General features: G+C 39.4%; 1 protein-coding gene across 4 annotated transcripts in view; it reads left to right on the top strand.

Annotated features, from left to right (window-relative positions):
• Positions 1-5,529: 5,529 nt before the first annotated feature.
• LOC138740348 (copper-transporting ATPase 1-like) overlaps positions 5,530-20,088 on the top strand; it is a 60,394-nt gene continuing 45,835 nt past the window's right edge. For 2 of the 4 annotated variants that reach the window (XM_069892876.1, XM_069892873.1), the window contains exons 1-2: positions 5,632-6,086; positions 9,287-9,431. In XM_069892876.1, coding sequence (XP_069748977.1) covers positions 9,330-9,431 — 102 coding nt within the window. In that variant the 5' untranslated portion in view covers positions 5,632-6,086; positions 9,287-9,329. Of the gene's footprint in view, positions 5,591-5,631; positions 6,087-9,286; positions 9,432-20,088 lie in introns of those variants that run through there. The other 2 variants (XM_069892874.1, XM_069892875.1) reach the window with 2 other exon arrangements.

Below are 20,088 nucleotides of genomic sequence, written 5' to 3'. Positions count from 1 at the left end.
TTGAAACCAGTTTGCCTGAGTCTAATATGTGAGAAAGTGGGCTGCAATATTTCAGATGAGTTGAACAGGAGCATTCAATTTAAAAAAATGGAGGTTTATTACAATATTATTCTAATCTATCGGAATTAGTAGATGCAGGATTGTGGGTATTTTCTGGTTTCTTGGGAATTGCTCTTGCAATGCCTAACTAATGCACCTGCATTAAGAATAAACAGTTTTAAAGATAAAAATACTATGGGGTACAAACTATATTGATCACTTTATTTTCAGTCACATTCTTTGAAAACTGCTGCATCTGCAGGTTTCTCCCCCTCCATGGACAGCCTGAAAGACAGACAATAACATAAATAATTCTCCCCGCCCACCAAAGTTTACAGATAAAGCTTTTGTTACTAAGCAGGGACAATGAGACACTAAGAGAATCACCTTTATGGCAGCTCTTCATCCTGGGTGATGCCATTGAATTTCACACAACTTTATTCAAACAGCTGCTGCGAGCAAAGCACAACCAAGGCACTCCGCTGGCTGAATATTTGCTCTCATCACCAAAAGTTTATGTATTACTTCAGAGAGCATTTTTACAATTTTAAATATACAGATTCTTGCCTATAGATTTTATTTTTAAAATTTATTTTCCTGTTTTTCAGCTGGTCCCTTGAATTCTATATTCTGGGGTTTACTGTAAATTCTTTATTGAAACTGCTTACATTCACTCTTCAGCCAATGTATTCATTACAGGGAAAAATTAAATATGTTAGGACTTTATTCCTTGGAGTGAAGAAGAATGAGGGGAGATTTGATGGAGGTTTACAAGATAATGAGGTATAGACAGTGGAGGTGAATAGGCATTTAGATTGGGGGAAATAAATACAAGAGGTCATAGTTTTAAGGGAGATATAGGTTTAGGGGGAATATTTAAGTGGAAGTTCTCAGAGTGGTGGGAGTGTGGAATGAGCTGCCATCTGATGTGGTGAATTTGAGCTCAATTGTGTGTTTTAATAAATTGAATAGGAAAAATGGATGGGTGACCTGGAGGGTTGCAGTTACACATTTACTCAGGAGATGGAGCTATAGTGTAACCTTTTGGCTGTGTCATGATTACTGAGGAGGTGTTTCAACCTATTTCACATTCCAAATTTAGATTTTTGAGGAGGTGAGGGTGATTGATGAGGGTAGGGGAATGGAAATGTATGGACTTAACTGGGACACATTCCATAGTTCTTCATGGTGGGCTGATTCAGAAAAAGATGCACGAGATACATTGTGTATTTATAGTTTGTATTCAGAACTGGTTAGTACATAAAAGGCAGGGTATTGGTGGAAGGGTCTTTCTCTGGTTGTAAGTCTATGACCGAGCAGAGATCAGTGTTGGAGCCCCTGTTTTTGATCTCTATAAATGATTTAAAGGAAAAGTGGATGGGTTTGTAGGTGATAGGATTACTGGAGTCATGGACAGTATGGAGTGCTATCAGAGGATACAGATTAGTTATTGATACAGAGAAGTGGCAAATTGAGTTTAATTGGGAGAAATATGCAGGAAATGGTTCCCATTCCTATTGATCATTGATCAAAGATACATACCAATATGTGTATTGTGCTAAACACCACAGACAAATGGTGGATTATATCCCTGCCTTTATTCAGACTATGCAAAGATAAAACACCGACACTCACAACTTGCATAGTAAATGGCCTGCCAAGACCCAAGATGATAAATCTCTTCATTGTCAGATTTGTAGGTTTCTTTTGTGGAATTTCAAACTTAGAGTTCCTTTATCAGGTCTTCCAAGACAGTGTCCAAATCAGTTGTCCACTCTCAAATATGATTTCATCCATGTTTGTTGCAGAGAATCATCTCTATTTTCTGGTTCACCATTGTGTCATCTCATAGCTATTGGTACTGAGCCAATTGGGTAGAGAGGAACATTTAATTAATTGACCTTGAGAATTTCACCATATGGGTCTTGTGGCCAAATCAAAAATCATTGGTATTTTGCTGCTTGTATCATTCCCATTGTAACAGCCTGCCATTGAGGCCTTGCATGGCATTGGAAATGTCATTGTGTAGATCTATTTATATCTCATCTCACTATAGCCAATTGTGACCTCAGTTTGGTAGGTCTTAAATCTTAGTAAAGTGAGGTAATTTCTCAATTAATAATTTTTGCTTAATGAGAACTTAGCAAAATTGTTTCTCATTTATGCTGATCTAATTTCTGTCTGTAGCTATGTTTATTTCAGTTTAATTGCCATGGTTAATCTATCAAAATGATTCCAAATTTATAATTCTGTAATTTATCAATTGAACTGGAGATTCACTCCTTCAATTGAGTTATCAATTTCCTTGCATAGAATTACTTGACTTCTCAGAGAATTTCATACTCTATTAATTATCCTTCTATTTGCAACCTCTAAATGCTTATTCAGAATGAAAATACTGGCCATTCTCTATGTTGGGGTGATTGTTTTAAATCTTTGCTGCATCATATGTACATTGTGTATGAGAATATTGAATGTACCCCTCCAAAAACAGTCAATTTAAATTACTATTACTCTCATCCCTGAAATCCACCATTGAAGTGTGGTCCACTGTTGGCCAGAATCAGACACACACAAAGATAAAGACTGTAAAACAGGCTTTAATCCACAAAGACTTCCACAGAGCCAGGCCGGCTGTGGCTGAAGCAACTCTGAGTGAGGCCTCGGGAGGCCTCGGGAGGCCGGCGCAGGCTTATATCCCGGAGGATGATTGACACCCGACCGGGTGGGGCTTGATCCATTCAGGCTCTGTACCTTCAGGAGTGTAAGGGGACAGGACAACATCTGGCCGGCTGTCAATCAGAGGTTTCCCCCTGCAGCAGGCCGGTGGTGTAAAGAAATCGCACCCACTATGTACATACATACAATATTTACAGGTTGAAAACGAATAAAGTGGTACCCTTGTGATAATGTGTAGTCCTGAAATTTGTTTTAAGGTTGCAAGGTACTAAACTTTAACAGGCAAACCTAAATATACATATAATACAGCAATATCTTTATATTTTTTCGCCAATAGCTTCAGATAATAAATCATTCACAACAACTGAACAGTAATCAGTGAATGTTTGTTCAAACACCTGTTCAAAGTGCCATATTTGTTTAAAGGAATGGTCAGATATGTCATGTCGCATGTGAAGGAAATTTCTGTTTGAGGAACTGTCTTACATTTAAAAAATAAATATTAGTTTAACATTATTGCCTGCTATGACAAAGCAAGTGGCATCTGATATCTCAGAATCAGGATTTATTGTCAAGAAATTCAATGTTTTGCAGCAGCAAAATAGAGCAAAGATTCATATGTCCATCTTACAACATTACTATAAAAAATTTAAAATAATAATGCATGAAAAGTAAGGCAGTGTTTATGGTTCGTTGATTATTCAGGAATCTGATAGTAGAGGGGGATAAAGCTATCCTTGTGTCGTTGAGTGCTCGTCTTTAGGCTCCGGTACCATTTTCCCAATGGTAGCAGAGTGAAGAGGGCATGGCCTGGGTGGTGGGGGTCTTCGAGGATAGAGGCTGCTTTTTTAAGACACCACCTCATGTAGATGTCCTCAATGGAGTGAAGTCTGGCGCCTGTGATGTCACAGATCGAGTTAACAACCCTCTGGAATTTATTGGCGCCTCCATGCCAGGCAGTGATGCAACCAGTCAGAATACTCTGTACACCTTTGACATACTGAACCGCCTCAGACACCTCACAATGTATAGCCGCTGGCAAGCTGCTTTTGTGATTGCTTCAACATGGAGGCTCCAGGACCGATCCTCAGAGATGTTGAGACCTGGGAATTTGAAGTTCATGACCCTCTCCACTACTGAGCCCTTGATGAGGACTGAGTCGTGTTCCCCTGACTTCCTCCTGAAGTCCACAATCATCTTGGTTTTGATGACGTTGAGCATAAGGTTGTTGTCGTTGCACCATTCAATGAGCTGATCTATCTCACTCTTGTAAGGCTCCTCATTGCTGTTTGTTATTCTGCCGACAATTGTGGTGTCATCGGCAAACTTGTAGATGGCATTGGAATTGTGCCTGGTGACACAATTGTGGGTGTATAATGAGTAGAGCATTGGGCTAAGCACACATCCTTGGGGGACGCCTGTGTTGATGATCAGTAAGGAGCAGACGTTTCCAATTCATATTGGCTCTGGTCAAGTTTTACTTAAATATTTCTTGCCCGGTCAACAAAATTCCTATAAAAAATGTTTTACTCATAATCCTCAGCCCTCAATTCCTTCCTTCCCATTGGCCATTGTCTAAAATTGAATCAGTAAGTTTATGATCTTGGAGTAAATTTCACCCTGAGATAAACGTCTGGCCATGGTACCAAATATCTATTTCAATGAAACAGGCCAGAGTTGTGCATTACGGCGAGGAAAAATGGTCTCTGGGCTGGGTCTGTTTTCTTAAGGACAAAGGAGACTGAGGAGAGATTTAATTATGTTCTACCTCCTTATGAGAGGCCTTGACAGGGCGAACAGAAAGCACGTACTTTCCTTCCCGGATAATTTACTGCTGCGAGGACGTAGCTTTGAGTTCCGTGGTCGTAGGATTAGAGGGGTGATGAGTACAAATAATAGGTGAGGGCCCATCCTTCTGTATGTAAATTGCTGATGGGACTTCATCTGGGCTTGAGGTCATCAGTGGCAAAACTTATCATATCTGAGTATTAATTATTCCATTTCAATGAGCACCCCCGATCCCAATTTCCACCTTCTGTGAATTTGTACACATCCAAAACTTTGCTGGCATGTCTATTTCTTCCCAGACCTTGCACCAAGTCATGTCAACCCATGTGGTTGCTGACCTTCACTAACGAATGGTTAAATAAGGTCTTGATCTTACATTTTCTATCCTTCCCCCCCCCCCCCCCCCAACTCTGTAACTTCCTCCCAAAAAGAACACGGACATGCTTCTACAACTTTTGAACTCTTAGCCTATTTTTGAGTTCAACTTCTGGTCTTTTTCCTGCCGTGGATTTTCAGTGCGAGATTCCCTCAGCTTGATGCCTCTGCCTCTGGTCAGCTCTGATGTGGCCTGGAGTTAAGTTTCATCGACATTATGCTGGTGACCTGGCGGATCAGTGAGGTTCGATTGTCCGGCTGCATTAACTCAGCCTCTGCCCGACCCGCTGAGTATTTCCACTTCTTATCTCAGGGTGATCGCCCCTTTGTGACTTGTCGGCCGTCCTTTTTCGACGGTAATTTTCGTGAACTTCCCCGGACGCAGGAAGAGGGCCCGATCGCCCAGGCTGGCGCCGGCAACGTCGGCGCGTCACGAATTCTACGCATGCGCAGAGCGGATCCGCGTCACCCACGCTTCCGCCGGTGGTGCCCCGCGGATCGGTTCCGGGTGGGCCGGTGCCCCGCGGATGGGTTCCGGGCGGACCGGTGCCCCGCGGATGGGTTCCGGGCGGACCGGTGCCCCGCGGATGGGTTCCGGGCGGACCGGTGCCCCGCGGATGGGTTCCGGGCGGACCGGTGCCCCGCGGATCGGTTCCGGGCGGGAACGGCGATGGGTCGGGGCGTTTGGCACGTCGGCGAGAGGACTCAGGTAACGCCTTTTCACGTTGTTTTGAGCGTGTGTGGACGGGGGACTCCTCGAAAAGCAGGGTTTAAACGGAGCCAATGGCTGCAAAATTCCGTTGGCCGCGGAACCAGCCCAGATGCCCCCCCCCCCCCCTTAGACTTTAAATGTCAATTCCAAATGAGCTCGAAGCAGGTGATCGCAGAGCAAGAAAACAAATCCATTATTTAATTGCGACGTTCTTTGTCATATTGGCTTTTAAATGAGCTGACACCGTCCGTCTATTCCGGGTTCAGGCTGGTGCCATAACTCAGGGGGCGGCGCAATCTGTAGCCCCCCCCCCCCTCCCCTCCCCTCCTTATTCCTAATTAGTCTGAAGGAATCGCAGTTGTTTGGATGTCTGACAAGACCCAGAACTTGGATGGAGCTGCTGGCTGATAATATGAGGTTGCAGGTGAGACCGCTCTAAAGAGAAGCGTCCAAGAGTCGACTCCCCTCCAAAGGCTGGAAAAACGTGCTACAGGTACCAAGAGGTTGGGTTTTTTTTAAAAACCAGAGTCAAGTTTGGAATAGAATCAGCAAAGCCGATCTTGGGATGTTAAGTTTTGAAGGGAGCAGCAAATCCTCCATCTGTTCTCGCCCAGGTTCAGGAACAGCTGCTGCCCCTCCACCACAAACTCCATCAGGACTCTTACCTTTTGCCCTTTTAGTGATATCCCCCCCCCCCCCCAGTTATTCCCATGTACGTTGGGGACAGTTTTTATGCACTACCGATAAGTGCCTTGCCAGCACGATGAAAGAATCTCAGGGTTTTTATGTGATGTCGTTGATGTACTTCGATAATAAATCTGAGGAGGGTTAAAGCTTGGAGAGACTTGAGGATGGTCTTCATTTTGAGGCGTTGTCAGGAAGGAATGTGGGTGAACTGGTTGCTGTAAAGTTTCTGATATTGGACAGAGTTAGAAGAATTGAATGAGGAAATAGTAGATGAATGAATGAGGGTTTTAGATCTGATTGGAGTAAGATCGAAATAACATCTTGAATTTGTTTAGAGTACTTGCCATATTGAAACGTCGCTGGTCTTTTAAATATGCATTGATGGGGAGGAAATTGTATCAGAAACTTTGTCATCGTCTACTTTGGATTCAATCTATAGCCTTCAGTGAAAGCAATTTATTTTAACCCTTCCTAATTAGTTTGAATAAATCGTAATTGTTTGGATGTCAGTCAAGACAAGACATTGATGGGGTTGCTGAGGTGGAGCTGAATTGTTTTTATGAGACTTGAGGTCATGTTTTTGCGTGATGTTGGAAATAATCAGAAAATGACAAGTTTGGATCCTTGGACCCCAGAATTGATATTGAGTTTGTGTAGAAGAAAAGACAGAACAGAGAACTTCTTGATTCCAGCAGGATGGCTAAGCATATAACTGTGGGAGAAAAAAGTTGGGCAACTGAGTGGCTGCATCAATGACTGCAGAATGATCAAGACCACCCTGACTGGGCCTATCATTTCTTTGATGTCGAGGGGAAAAACTTGTTCTTAATGTGTTTGCTGGCAATCTGTTGAAGAGGAAACTGAATTTGGAAATAGGTTGTTGTAAAGTTAGACGTCAAGATTGGGGATTTTGATAAGGAGAGTTATTGTAGTTTTGAAAGAAGGAGGCAGTATTTGCTCAGAGGAAGAGTGACTGGCTTGTAATGCCAATAAATCTAATGACCAGGAAGGTAAGTCAAAAAATATGGGGCAAAAGATGAGAGGAGTATTATGCTGACAAGTTGAGTTCAGAATGGGTATGGTGAGGGGTGTAGATGGAAGAGAAATTAGAAAATTGTGGTTTTGTGGCTAATGCTGGAGAAAAGAGCAATGTCGCAGTGGCAGCTGAATAGATGGCCTGAATCATAATAATAATCAAGTAATTTCTGTCCATCTATTGGAGATGAAGGAGAGGATGCTCAATGAGAGGATGCTCAATGAGAGGATGCTCAATGAGAGGATGCTCAATGAGAGGATGCTCAATGAGAGGATGCTCAATGAGAGGATGCTCAATGAGAGGATGCTCAATGAGAGGATGCTCAATGAGAGGATGCTCAATGAGAGGATGCTCAATGAGAGGATGCTCAATGAGAGGATGCTCAATGAGAGGATGCTCAATGAGAGGATGCTCAATGAGAGGATGCTCAATGAGAGGATGCTCAATGAGAGGATGCTCAATGAGAGGATGCTCAATGAGAGGATGCTCAATGAGAGGATGCTCAATGAGAGGATGCTCAATGAGAGGATGCTCAATGAGAGGATGCTCAATGAGAGGATGCTCAATGAGAGGATGCTCAATGAGAGGATGCTCAATGAGAGGATGCTCAATGAGAGGATGCTCAATGAGAGGATGCTCAATGAGAGGATGCTCAATGAGAGGATGCTCAATGAGAGGATGCTCAATGAGAGGATGCTCAATGAGAGGATGCTCAATGAGAGGATGCTCAATGAGAGGATGCTCAATGAGAGGATGCTCAATGAGAGGATGCTCAATGAGAGGATGCTCAATGAGAGGATGCTCAATGAGAGGATGCTCAATGAGAGGATGCTCAATGAGAGGATGCTCAATGAGAGGATGCTCAATGAGAGGATGCTCAATGAGAGGATGCTCAATGAGAGGATGCTCAATGAGAGGATGCTCAATGAGAGGATGCTCAATGAGAGGATGCTCAATGAGAGGATGCTCAATGAGAGGATGCTCAATGAGAGGATGCTCAATGAGAGGATGCTCAATGAGAGGATGCTCAATGAGAGGATGCTCAATGAGAGGATGCTCAATGAGAGGATGCTCAATGAGAGGATGCTCAATGAGAGGATGCTCAATGAGAGGATGCTCAATGAGAGGATGCTCAATGAGAGGATGCTCAATGAGAGGATGCTCAATGAGAGGATGCTCAATGAGAGGATGCTCAATGAGAGGATGCTCAATGAGAGGATGCTCAATGAGAGGATGCTCAATGAGAGGATGCTCAATGAGAGGATGCTCAATGAGAGGATGCTCAATGAGAGGATGCTCAATGAGAGGATGCTCAATGAGAGGATGCTCAATGAGAGGATGCTCAATGAGAGGATGCTCAATGAGAGGATGCTCAATGAGAGGATGCGGTATTCAGGAAAAGACTCTTCAAATTCCATGAAAGTCTTTTCTAAATTGAGAAATAAAGGTAAATGTGCTCAAATTATAATTCAACCCTCTTTTCCTGTTTAGATCCCTGCCTACATTTTGCTCAAACCCAAAAAATTGGTTATGTATCTTTTATCTTTGCTATATGAAGTAAACTGATCTTCTGAGTTTCCCCAGTTTTGTGTTTTTTCTTCAATCGTGGTATCTGCAAACTTTTGTGTTTTACTCCAGTTTTCCAGACTTTGTGCAATATGATGTAGAATATATTATTAAGTTCATTTTTTTTCATTCTCTTGGGTTATGATGCAACTCAGCAACTCATTTCTTATAAATCTCAATGAACAAGTATTGTTAGGAATGATAAAAATTTTGAGACTCATCTTATCTGTACTCGGCTTCTATATTTCCTTTTGTTGATGCAGGTTTGCAGCATTTTAAACCGTTTAAGTCGCTGTGCAACTGAAAGCAAATGTGGAAGTATTTATTCCCAGGAGCTGCTCAGAGTTTTAAATGTGGTTCTCTGTCTTACAGCCCATTTTAATTTTATTGTTTAATTTTTCCAGTGATGTGAAGACCAAAGAAGATAGTGGAAAAGGGAAAAAAATAATGCATTACATCACAATAGCTGTGGAGGGAATGACTTGTAACTCATGTGTGCAGACCATAGAGCAACAAATCGGAAGATTACAAGGAGTCAGCAAAATAAAGGTACCGATGATAAAGAATGCAAGCTCTTTGCTCCCCCACCCCAGTGTTTGAGGACAAGGAAAGAATGCAATGATACTACACAAACTGTTGGATAAATCTGATGTTCTGTCAGTTTATGACCCTAAATTATATAATTTTGTTTTAATGCATGACAGAGAATCATTCCCTCCCTCACACTTTTTTACAATAGTGTATTATTTGTTAGAACCCATTTGAAGTCGGAATGCAATTTAGAGGTGAACATTTGAGTATGCTGAGTTAATGAGAAGTTACCTTGACTGGCTTAGACCTGAAACGTTCGTTACATGTCCTTACCAAATTTGGTCGCTGTGGGACTTGCTGAATTTCTCCAGCATTTCTTTGTTTTTACTACAATCACAGCCTCTCCCAGACTTTAATGTTTCACTCTAATGAGAACCAGTGGTTTGCTTAAACTTATGCAGTTTCATGTTGTAAAATTGCAAAACAAGTGACAGATTTTGAATTACTTTAAATGTTCTTAATCATGAGGTGAACAAAGTTTTGAATTTTATAAGGTGCATTTGTGATGAACTGTGCATTAAAAATAGTTAACTAAACAAAAGTATTTTGTTGCAATATATAATGTTGAGGAAGTTCAATAGCTCACTTGCACATATCAAATATCATAAACAAATGATTTAATGAGGAAACAAATGGTAAAACTAAACAAAAATGGGAACAAGATTTAAACATAAAGATAAAGAAGGAAACATGGGAGAAGTTATGCTCTGGAGCTGTGAGAAATACAATAAACACGAGGTTACGTATGATACAATATAACTGGATACACAGGCTATATATTACACCTCAAAAGTTAAATAAATGGGACCCAACAGTATCTGAAAAATGTTTTCGCTGTAAAAAGGAAATGGGAACAATTCATGCAATCTGGACATGTGAGAAAGTGAAAAAATGTTGGGAAGATCTAAACCAGATATTAAATAAAATCACAAAAAGCAATATACCAAAAAACCCAGAGATCTTCCTCCTAAGTAACATAAAAAACAAAGAATTTGGACTTGATTTGGATGGTGCACAAAAAAGATTTGTTAGGATAGCCCTAGCTGTAGCAAAAAAATGTATTATGTCAGCCTGGAAATTAGAAGATAACTTGAGAATACAACAATGGTATATAGAAATGAATAAATGTATTCCATTAGAAAAAATAACATATAATTTAAGAAATAATATTACAATATTTGAACAAATATGGGAGCCATACTTGAAACACAATAGAGAAAACCTACCGGGGACATCTACCACCTAAAATGACAGAAGGAGAAGGAAATGAAAAGAATTGACTCAGTGGAATTTCTTGTTTATTTTTATTGAGTGACAACATTGTTTGACGGGTTTAATGTATCTTAGATTCTGAACTTTAAATGAATGGGAGGGGAGGATGGGAATAGGGGGTGGGGGAGAAAACGACACTGTATATATTTGAAAAGAAAAATGTATGTATCTTGATCAATGTGATTTATAGTGTGAAAAATAAAAAAATAAAAAAAAACAAGTGATTTAAAAAAAAAAAGGATAAATATTGACTATCTGATTGGTGAGTTATAACTTTTGTTTAATGTCGATCTCAAGTGACAAGATGTATCACTCCGGTATGGCAGTGAATAATGAATTTAAATTATTTGACTGAGCAACCCCATCAAAGTTTTCTAAAATGCTTCATGAAAGGCAAGATTGACAGGAAAAATAAGAACAAATATTGACAAGTGGAAAGGAATGTAAATATTTGAAAAATTGTGTGGTGGTAATATTTGTAGTGTGGGAACCCTATTAAATAAATTTTATTTATGTTTTTGAGGATACAGAGTAGGCTGAATGAGGTGATACCATGTTTAGGAAATACATATGTCTTTAGATAGTGAATTGTTTCCATTGGAGCAGGGAAGGCCAGAGGAAGATTTACTAGTTATTAGAACAATGAAGAATTTTGATCCATATTATTTAAAGCAATTTCCCTTGATTAATTAGTTATGGAGCTTAACAATTCAATATCACTTCTATCAGCCACTGTGCTCCGATTTTTTAAAAATTACTATATGGCTCTGATAGTACGACAACGTAAAATCTAACTACATCAACAGTCACCTTTGTATTAAGTTGAACTCTTATCTTGAAACTTTGGGAAAATATTAAATACTTACAGATCTTCTGAGGGCCAAATAAATATACTTGTGCACAGGATCAAGAAAAAGTATGTCTTTGGTGGGGAAGGCATTTTGAATCCCAGATGTTTTGATCATCTGATTCAATAACCCATGATTGTTGCTTTTTGGAGACAGGGGCTGGATAATCTTACATTTTTCATCAAATTTTCTTTAAATATCGATTATTGAGGTGACTGAGCATATCAATTTTAATACCTAATGTTTTGAAACAAAAAGGGTTAACTTGTAGCTAATGGTCTCAAATAATCTGGTGTAAATTGTCTTTTCAACAAGCTGGTTCTTGTTCTTGGTAGCTTGCAGTAAATAGTGCTTTAAAGTTAAAAATTAATAATAAATGTCCATGATGCCTGGATCATGATGTGGATTAAGGTTTCTTGTCATTGTGAGTTACTTTTGTTTAGATAAATTCACGTTATGACAGGAATTTTTTTTTAGTTTAGTGGCGCTATTCTGCTTGGACGTGCGCACGTGCATTAGAATGTAACAGTTGGTCAGTTTGAATGAAGATCGTGCTTTTTCGTTTGTTCTGTGGCATCTTGAGATGTGTGTTATGACATCAAATGTGTCTGCTGGTTATGAATTCTACTATTGTTGAAGTCAGCTGAAAATTCATGTCATTCATCTTAAAGCTCCAGTGAATTGGCACTGTTTACCTTGGATTGACTGATTATGAAGAGTTGCTGACCAGACTGATTCCAGATTGTTGGCTTGTTTCGAATATCTGTTGAAGGAATTTTAGGCCATACATTGGACTTGGGTTCAACTTTGTACAGATTTCAACAAACTCTCTGTCTTCACTTAGAACTATTACTGTAGCTGGTACAGTCAGCAGGTGGCAATATGATTTTTGTTTAGCATGTTGTTGGCTCAGAAAAGTCAAAAATTCCTTTTGCATGGTTTGCCTTCCAAAATGATTGAAATTCCTTGGACAACAATGCTTTGTAATTCTCAAAGTCACTTAGTGTTGTCCTGATGGGTATATTTGATTTTGCAAAGGTTGAATGGAGATGCTGTTCAGGGTGGGATAGTAGGAAGATGAGCTGGTCAAAGCGCCTGGTGATTTATTCCAAATTACTGGTTAGAATGAGCAAATGCCCTGATGAGGGTCTTTGACCTGAAATGTTGACTAGGGACTTTATTTTTTTATCCTTTGGCATATATGTCTATTTTCATGGTTCCTTTCTGCATAGAAGGAGGCCATTTCAGCCCAGTGAGTCTATGTCCGATCATGTGAACAATCTCCTTCCCCACTAATTTTTCCTGTAATTGTTTCTCCCATAATTCCATGAACAAGCCATTTTCTCTCCCCTGGCTACCCCAAAACTGCCAGATTCCACCAATTGCAGCAGTATGTCTTTGGGATGTGGGAAGAAAGCAGAGCACCAAACTGCAAATTGTCACACAGCACCAGAGGCTTGATTGAACCCTTTGGATCAGTGAGGCAGCATTTCTATAAGATGGGCCACTATGCATAATACCTAACAATTGTTCACCACTATTTGATTGAGTAGATGATGTTTGAAGGAAGGAAGGCCTTGAAGTTGGCAGATATGACAGTCAATCGCTCTCTGAAGAGTGGGTGCTTTTATAGTGACTGACATCTGGGATGGTTGCCATCTGTGAAAAGCCTGTAGAGTGTTTTTTTTAATTCTTCATCAAGATTCAATGAAATTTATTTTGTACCTTTTTTAAAAAAAAAAAATCCTAAAGCTTTTTTTATGTATATTTTGCTAACAATGTAAGTTGATTAAAAATGTACAAAAGTCAAATGCAGAAAAATATTTTGGAACTAACATTCAGATCATATGGTGCAACTTCAGTTGCATTTCTGAACTAAATAATTGTCCTCTGAGTTGACAGATTGAATACCCACTTGCTTGTGCCAAAGGTCATTGGTTGACATGCTTTGCATGCTGTGCACTTTTGATGTGGTTCCAAATTCAAACATTCATATGCTATGAGTCTTTGAAGTTCATTGATCACCAAAATTGTCTGGCAGGGAAAAGTGTAAATTTTTTTTTTGCTGGAACAGATTGCGCATTAATACTATCTGTTTTCAACCTGGAATTGTGCCCATCTTTGTCAGATATCTTCCATGGTTTATTTTCTACCACACAGGAGCAGTGCAAATTGTATGGCACTTCCTGTAAATTTGAGTCTTCAATTTGTTGTGAACCAATGTTTTCACCATGACTGTAATGGAACAGCTTATCACAGGCAAAATTTCCAGAACCTCTAAATGACCTTAAATTAATGTTTTTAAGTGTTTCTAAGTGTTTAGCCTCAAGGCAATTTTAGTCTTTTTTTTTTAAACAGGCATGTTCAATCTTTAATCACTCCGAAATTTAATCTTATTCTCATGAGTCATTGGCTTATTATATGGCAGCACCAAAGACAGATTTCTGGTTGGGTCAGTTAGATACATGTGCAACTTCTGTAACTGGACAACATAAATAAGTGCCGTCTTTTTTCAGCTTGAGGAAAAGCTCTGAGATTGTGTTGTGGTTATAATGTTCTGGCTAATTGTTTTATTCCCATAAATTATAATTGAAGCATGACTTATATTCATTTTGTACCTCGATTATCTGATCTTGTTGCCATGAAGATGTGGAAAACAAAATCTTATTATGCCGACCAATCTATTTAGAGTTCCTGTTTGAGCAACACATTACAAACTTGACCTGAGGAAATATGTTACATAGAGCAATTACTCTTCCGTATTTTATCAAAACTGATGCCGTAAGGCTTAAATCTTTTGAAACCAGTTTATCTTGGTAGGTTGAAACTTAATAATGACTGAAATGGAAAGTATCTCTCATGGTCATTTCCGTATGATCATCAATTTATTCAGTACAATTCTGGAGAGCCTTGACATATTTTTTAATATATAATCTTTTTCAATACTGCCTGAGGTTACATAAAATAAGCAAATAGGATATTTCAATTACACAATAGAATATTTCCTGGAACAATTAATGATAGAGTAAAACAACAGATCCATACTTAACATATGAATTTCTTATGAACTGCAGATTTTTAAAAAAACAACTAACTTGCAAATCTTTGAGCCACACCCTTAAATATTCAATTATTTCAGTCTCAGCCAAAATTAGTAATGAGAGTTTATTGTCAGATGCACTGAAATTGTTGCTTGCTGCAGCCATACAGATACATTGTATATACCAATGACAGCCCACATTAACTTCCCACAATATACCACAACAAAAGAAGAGATCGTAAACATAAAAGAATACTAAATATTCCAGATGCAATCAGTGTGTTTATTTTTTTTTAAAAAAGTGACCTTTCAATAGTGCAATCAGATCCTGGACTTGTTTACAGTTTGGGATAAAGTAGAACAGGGAGGTTCAAAGACTGTTGGATTAAAAACTGTTCTTTAACTTGAAGAGTCTGGACTTCAGGCTTCCATACTTTCTTCCCAAAGGTAGCAGCAAGAAGAGGTTGTGACAAAGGTGATGGCATTCCTTGATGATATAGACTGCCTCTTTGAAGGATCGCCTCCCAAAGGTATTCAATGGATGGGAGGTGGGAGTCTGTGATGGATTTAGCTATGATTACTACCTTCTGCAGCCTCTGCATTCCTTTGGCATTTGAATTCAGGCTATGATGGAAACAGTCTGTAGACTTTCCACAGGACACCTGTTGAAGTGTTTGATGGCATTCCAAATCTCCTCAGAATTTTTGATGTTTTTTAAAAAAAACACACACAAAATGCTGGAGAAGCCCAGCAGGTCAAACAGTGTCCTTTATGTAGCCAAGGTAGAAATACACACCAACATTTTGGGCCTGAGCCCTTGATCAAGATATTGATGTGCTTTCTTATCAGTTGTCTCAATGTGCATGCTCCAAGAAAGAACCTCCGATGTGTGGACTCCCAGCTCGTTGATCTGGTTTACATTGTGAGCAAGATTGTTGTTCTGGCAACACCCAATCAGATTCTGATCTCCATCCTGGATTCTGACTAATTATTTCTTATTATCTGATCAATGACAGTGGCAGTGAATTTATAGACTGTGTTTACCAAGAGAGAGGAAAATACCAGATGAAGGATAATAGCATGTGAAGATTACAATATTAAAAAAGACATTTAGACATGTACATGGATTATGCTTGTTTCCTTAAGATTTCTCTCCATCACATGGAAGGCATGCTCAGTTGGATTTAGATCGGATGACTGAGTTGACCATTCAAGAATTTTCCAATTTTTAGCTTTGAAAAATGAATTTGTTGCTTTTGCAGTATGTTTGGGATCATTGTTTTACTGTAGGATGAAGTGATTTGCTCGATTTAAGCAATTAAGATGTTTCTTATCTTGGAATACGATAAGAATTTATTTTGCTTCTGTCACCAGCAGTTTACAATAATACCCCCACCACCATGTTTCACAGATCAGATGGTTATGCATTGGATCTTAGGCAGTTCCATACTTCGCTCTTGCCCTCACTCTGATGCAGGTTAATCTTGGTCTCGTGTGTCCATGGCAAACTGTTATCTGACCATTGTTGTTTCTGTGGTTAACTAGTGGTTTGCATCTTGCAGTGTCGTCTCTGCATTTCTGTTCATGAAGTCTTCTGCAAACTGTAGTCATTGATACCTGCCTCCTGAGGAGTGTTTCTGGTCTTTTGGACAGGCATTTGTGGATTTTCCTTCATTATAATGTCATTAGCAGGGGAGGTCTTCCTTAGCCTTCCAGTCCCTTTGTGATACTGAGCTCACCTGAACGCTCTTTCTTCTTAATGATGTTCCAAACAGTTGATTTTTGTAACCCGTGGGTTTGGGTGATGCCCCTTATTGTTTTATTCTTGTTTTCAACCTCAAAAAGCTTCTTTTGACTTTCATTGGTACATCTCTGGTCCTCATGTTGAAAAATGGCAACTTCAGACTCCAAAGGTGATCAAAAGCTTAGAAGCAAGCCTAGCTCTCTTACAACTGCACCAATGAAGCAATTCAACTAATCTGAGTATTCACAAACACCTGTGAAGCCAAATGTCCCAAACATTATGGTCCCTTGAAATGGGGGAAATATGTATAAAAAGTGCTGTAATTTCTGCATGGTCAAACCAAAATATATGCAAATAACCTTGAATAAAATCTGAAATGTGCCCTTGAGTTACGTGAGTTGTTTGATTACAAATTTAAAACTGTGGATCAGAGCAGCAAATAATGGAAAACATTGTTTTTGTTTCAAACATTATGGAGGGCACTGTAGTGTTGTTGATAAAGATGTGTGGACATAATCAATGAAGCAATGAAACAGAATAATGTAGGTTGACACAGCTGACTCTTGAATCCAAGTATACTGTGCATTAAATTACTTAGAAATCTGGACTATGTTTTTTTTCTCTCCTTTTCTTGCATTGAAACTCAGTTGGTGTATACTTCATGTTATCAAATAAGGGAAATTATTGCTTTCTGTGTGTCTGTCATCTTCTTTTCCCCAGGTTTCTCTCTAAAGAAACTACCATAATTCACATTTTTACAGGCAGGAATTCCTTGGTATTTGCCAAGATTTTTAATACTTAGGCCATAAATTTTGAGTTATTAATTCTGTTCAAAGCTGAGGTAAGTATTTCCTGACATTTTAAGAAATGCAAGGTTATTGGGGCCAGCAGAAAAATGGGGCTGAAGCCAAAATTAGATTAGCAATGATCCTATTCATGGAGAAACAGGCAAAGAGTCATGATTTTTGTCCTTCGCTGTTATCTTCCTGAGCCCCTAGCAAGCTTGTTGATCTTGGCAAATCTTACCTGAGGGCATGATGGTTTTTGTTGCTGTACTCTTGTGCATTTGCACTTGAAAATGCTGTGTCAAGGTTTTATATTTTTAAAAATCTTTTGGATCTGGGAGGTACCTGAACTTCTCTGATACAGTGGAAAATTGATCCATTTAATCTCTAAATTGCTGATCCCAATAATAACAATTACTAATTTCTAATAGATTTGGATACATATTGGAACCTGTACCTCCCTGGCTTATTTCAAAATTTTCAATCAGAACTGGGGGGGGGGGGGGGGGGGGCGGGGGGTACAATTTTCTCTGGCATTCTTCCAACAAAATTATGTCAGAGATGGCTTTGGAAAACAATTTACTGGATTATTGTGCGATTGTTGTTGGACAACCAGGATTTTCTCATTCTTAAAGGTTTTTCAAAGAATGAAATTAATTTATTAAAAAATATGCAAAAGAAGTTTGAAATGTTAAAAGTTTATTCCCCCAGAAATCTGCTTCACTGCTGCAAGTGTAAGAGAGCTAGGCTTGCTTCTAAGCTTTTGATCACATTTGGAGTGTGTAGTTGCCATTTTGCAACATGAGGACCAGAGATGTGCCAATTAAAGTCAAAGAAGCCATTATGAGGCTGTAAAACTAGAATAAAACAGTAAGAGATATTCCACAAACCATAAGATTACCAAAATCAACCATTTGGAACATTACTAAGAAGAAAGCATGCACCGGTGAGCTCAAAAATACAGAGGCTACACGGCAAGTTAGCTAAAGAAAGCATGTCCAAATTACAGTTTGCCAAGATATATTTTAAAGAACCTGCAGAATTCTGGAAAAAGGTCTTGTGGACTGATGAGACCAAGATTAACCTGTATCAAAGTGATGGCAAGAGCAAAGTGTGGAGGTCTAAAGGAACTCCTCAAGATCCAAAGCATACCACCTTTGCCATGGTTTGCAATTTGCAGTGTAGCCTCTGTATTTTTGCTCATGAAGTCTTCTGTGGACAATGGTCATTGATATATCTGTGACATACCCACATCTGCCTCCTGAAGAGTTTCTAATTTGATGGACTTTTACTTCATTATGATGGGAATTCTTCTGTCATTGGTGAAGATCTTCCTTGGAAAACCAGTCCCATTGTGATTATGAAACTCACCAGTACGCTCTTGCTTCTTGATGATGTTCCAAACTGTTGATTTCAGTAATCCTAAGGTTTGGGTGAAGTCTCTTATTGTTTTATTGCTTTTCAGCCTCATATTGGCTCTCTTGATTTTAATTGGTACATCTCTGGTCCTCTTCTTGAAAAATGGCAACTATAGACTCCAAAGGTGATCAAAAGCTTAGAAGTAAGCCTAGCTCTCTTATACCAGCACCAATGAAGCAATTAAACATTCCCGAGTATTCACAAAACACCTGTGAACCCAAATGTCCCAAACATTATGATACCCTGAAATGAGGAGACTATGTATAAAAAGTGCTGTCATTTCTACATGATGAAACCAAAATGTACACAAGTAACCTTGAATAAAATCTGGAATATGTACTTGAATTGCCTGTGAATTGTTTGATTACAAGTTTAAACTGTAGAGCACAGGGGCCATTAAAGGAAAAAAAAAGTGCCTGTCCTAAACATTATGAAGGGCACTATATGTTTGTTTTGGGCTGGGTTGTACGTGATATGCCATCAATAAGAGCTCAGACAAGTGAATGGAATAATACTTGGCTTTTATTAACAGACTCAATGCTACGTTAGTTTGGCCAGTGGGACCCTAAGCACCATCTGTTATACCAGCTAGGCAGACACTCCGACAGCAGTAGCCAATACACAAGTACATCTATCTGAGTGACAGTACAGTGGGGATCTGGCGCATTGCCTGAACTTGATGCCTGGAGTGCTGTGCCTCTCTGCCAACCTGATCTGGACATTCAGGACCACCCAAGGTGATCCTCCTCATTTGAAATGGAATTGTGACTGCGTCGGGTAACATTCTACAGCCATGTCCTGGGACACCTTGACAGCTCATGACAGTTAAAGGCCTTTGAATTTTTTTTCCTGATGTCCCTGATAATGAGATGTTTAAAACTATATAAGCGGGCTTAAATAAATTAAATATATTGGGGGGTGGGGGGGGGGGAAGGGAGGAATAAATGAAGGATAAACAACTTAAGTTCTGAAAGTCAATAAAAAAAATAAATGGGACAAACTATTTGGAGGTTGCAGGTACTGGAATCTGAAGTGAGTCACGGTGCTGGAGGAACTCAGTCCGTCAAGCAGTGCTGGTGGGAGGAAAAGAATAATTGCCATTTCAGGCTGGAGCCCTTCATCAAAACTGGGAATGCATTCTGCTAGTGCATTTTCTCCCACTCCTCCTGCTGACACGCCGAGTTTGTTTAGCAGATTGTGTTTACCTAATAAACTGTTCCTTTTGCCAAGTTTTTACTTGATGCCATTGACCACGTTCAAATTTCAGAAATAAAAATGTGGGACGAAAGTTGAGGGGCCAGCTGCACAGTACATGTGTTCCCAAAGCCCAGCATGTCACCATTCTGTTGGATCCATTGGAAGATCTGGCATCGATCATCTGCTCTTCTCTGACTTTCGACGTGTGGATATAGACGATAAACTGACTTGCAAGGCAGCATTGCCATCTGTTCCCTGTGGGGAACGTGTCTTTCAGTTTTTTTTTTCTTTTGAGGTTTAATGACACTTT

Source organism: Narcine bancroftii, chromosome 8, assembly GCF_036971445.1.
Source record: "Narcine bancroftii isolate sNarBan1 chromosome 8, sNarBan1.hap1, whole genome shotgun sequence".
Classification (NCBI taxonomy): Eukaryota; Metazoa; Chordata; class Chondrichthyes; order Torpediniformes; family Narcinidae; genus Narcine; species Narcine bancroftii.
The sequence above is the reverse complement of the archived record's forward strand: the minus strand, read 5'-3'. Positions and strand labels throughout refer to the sequence as shown.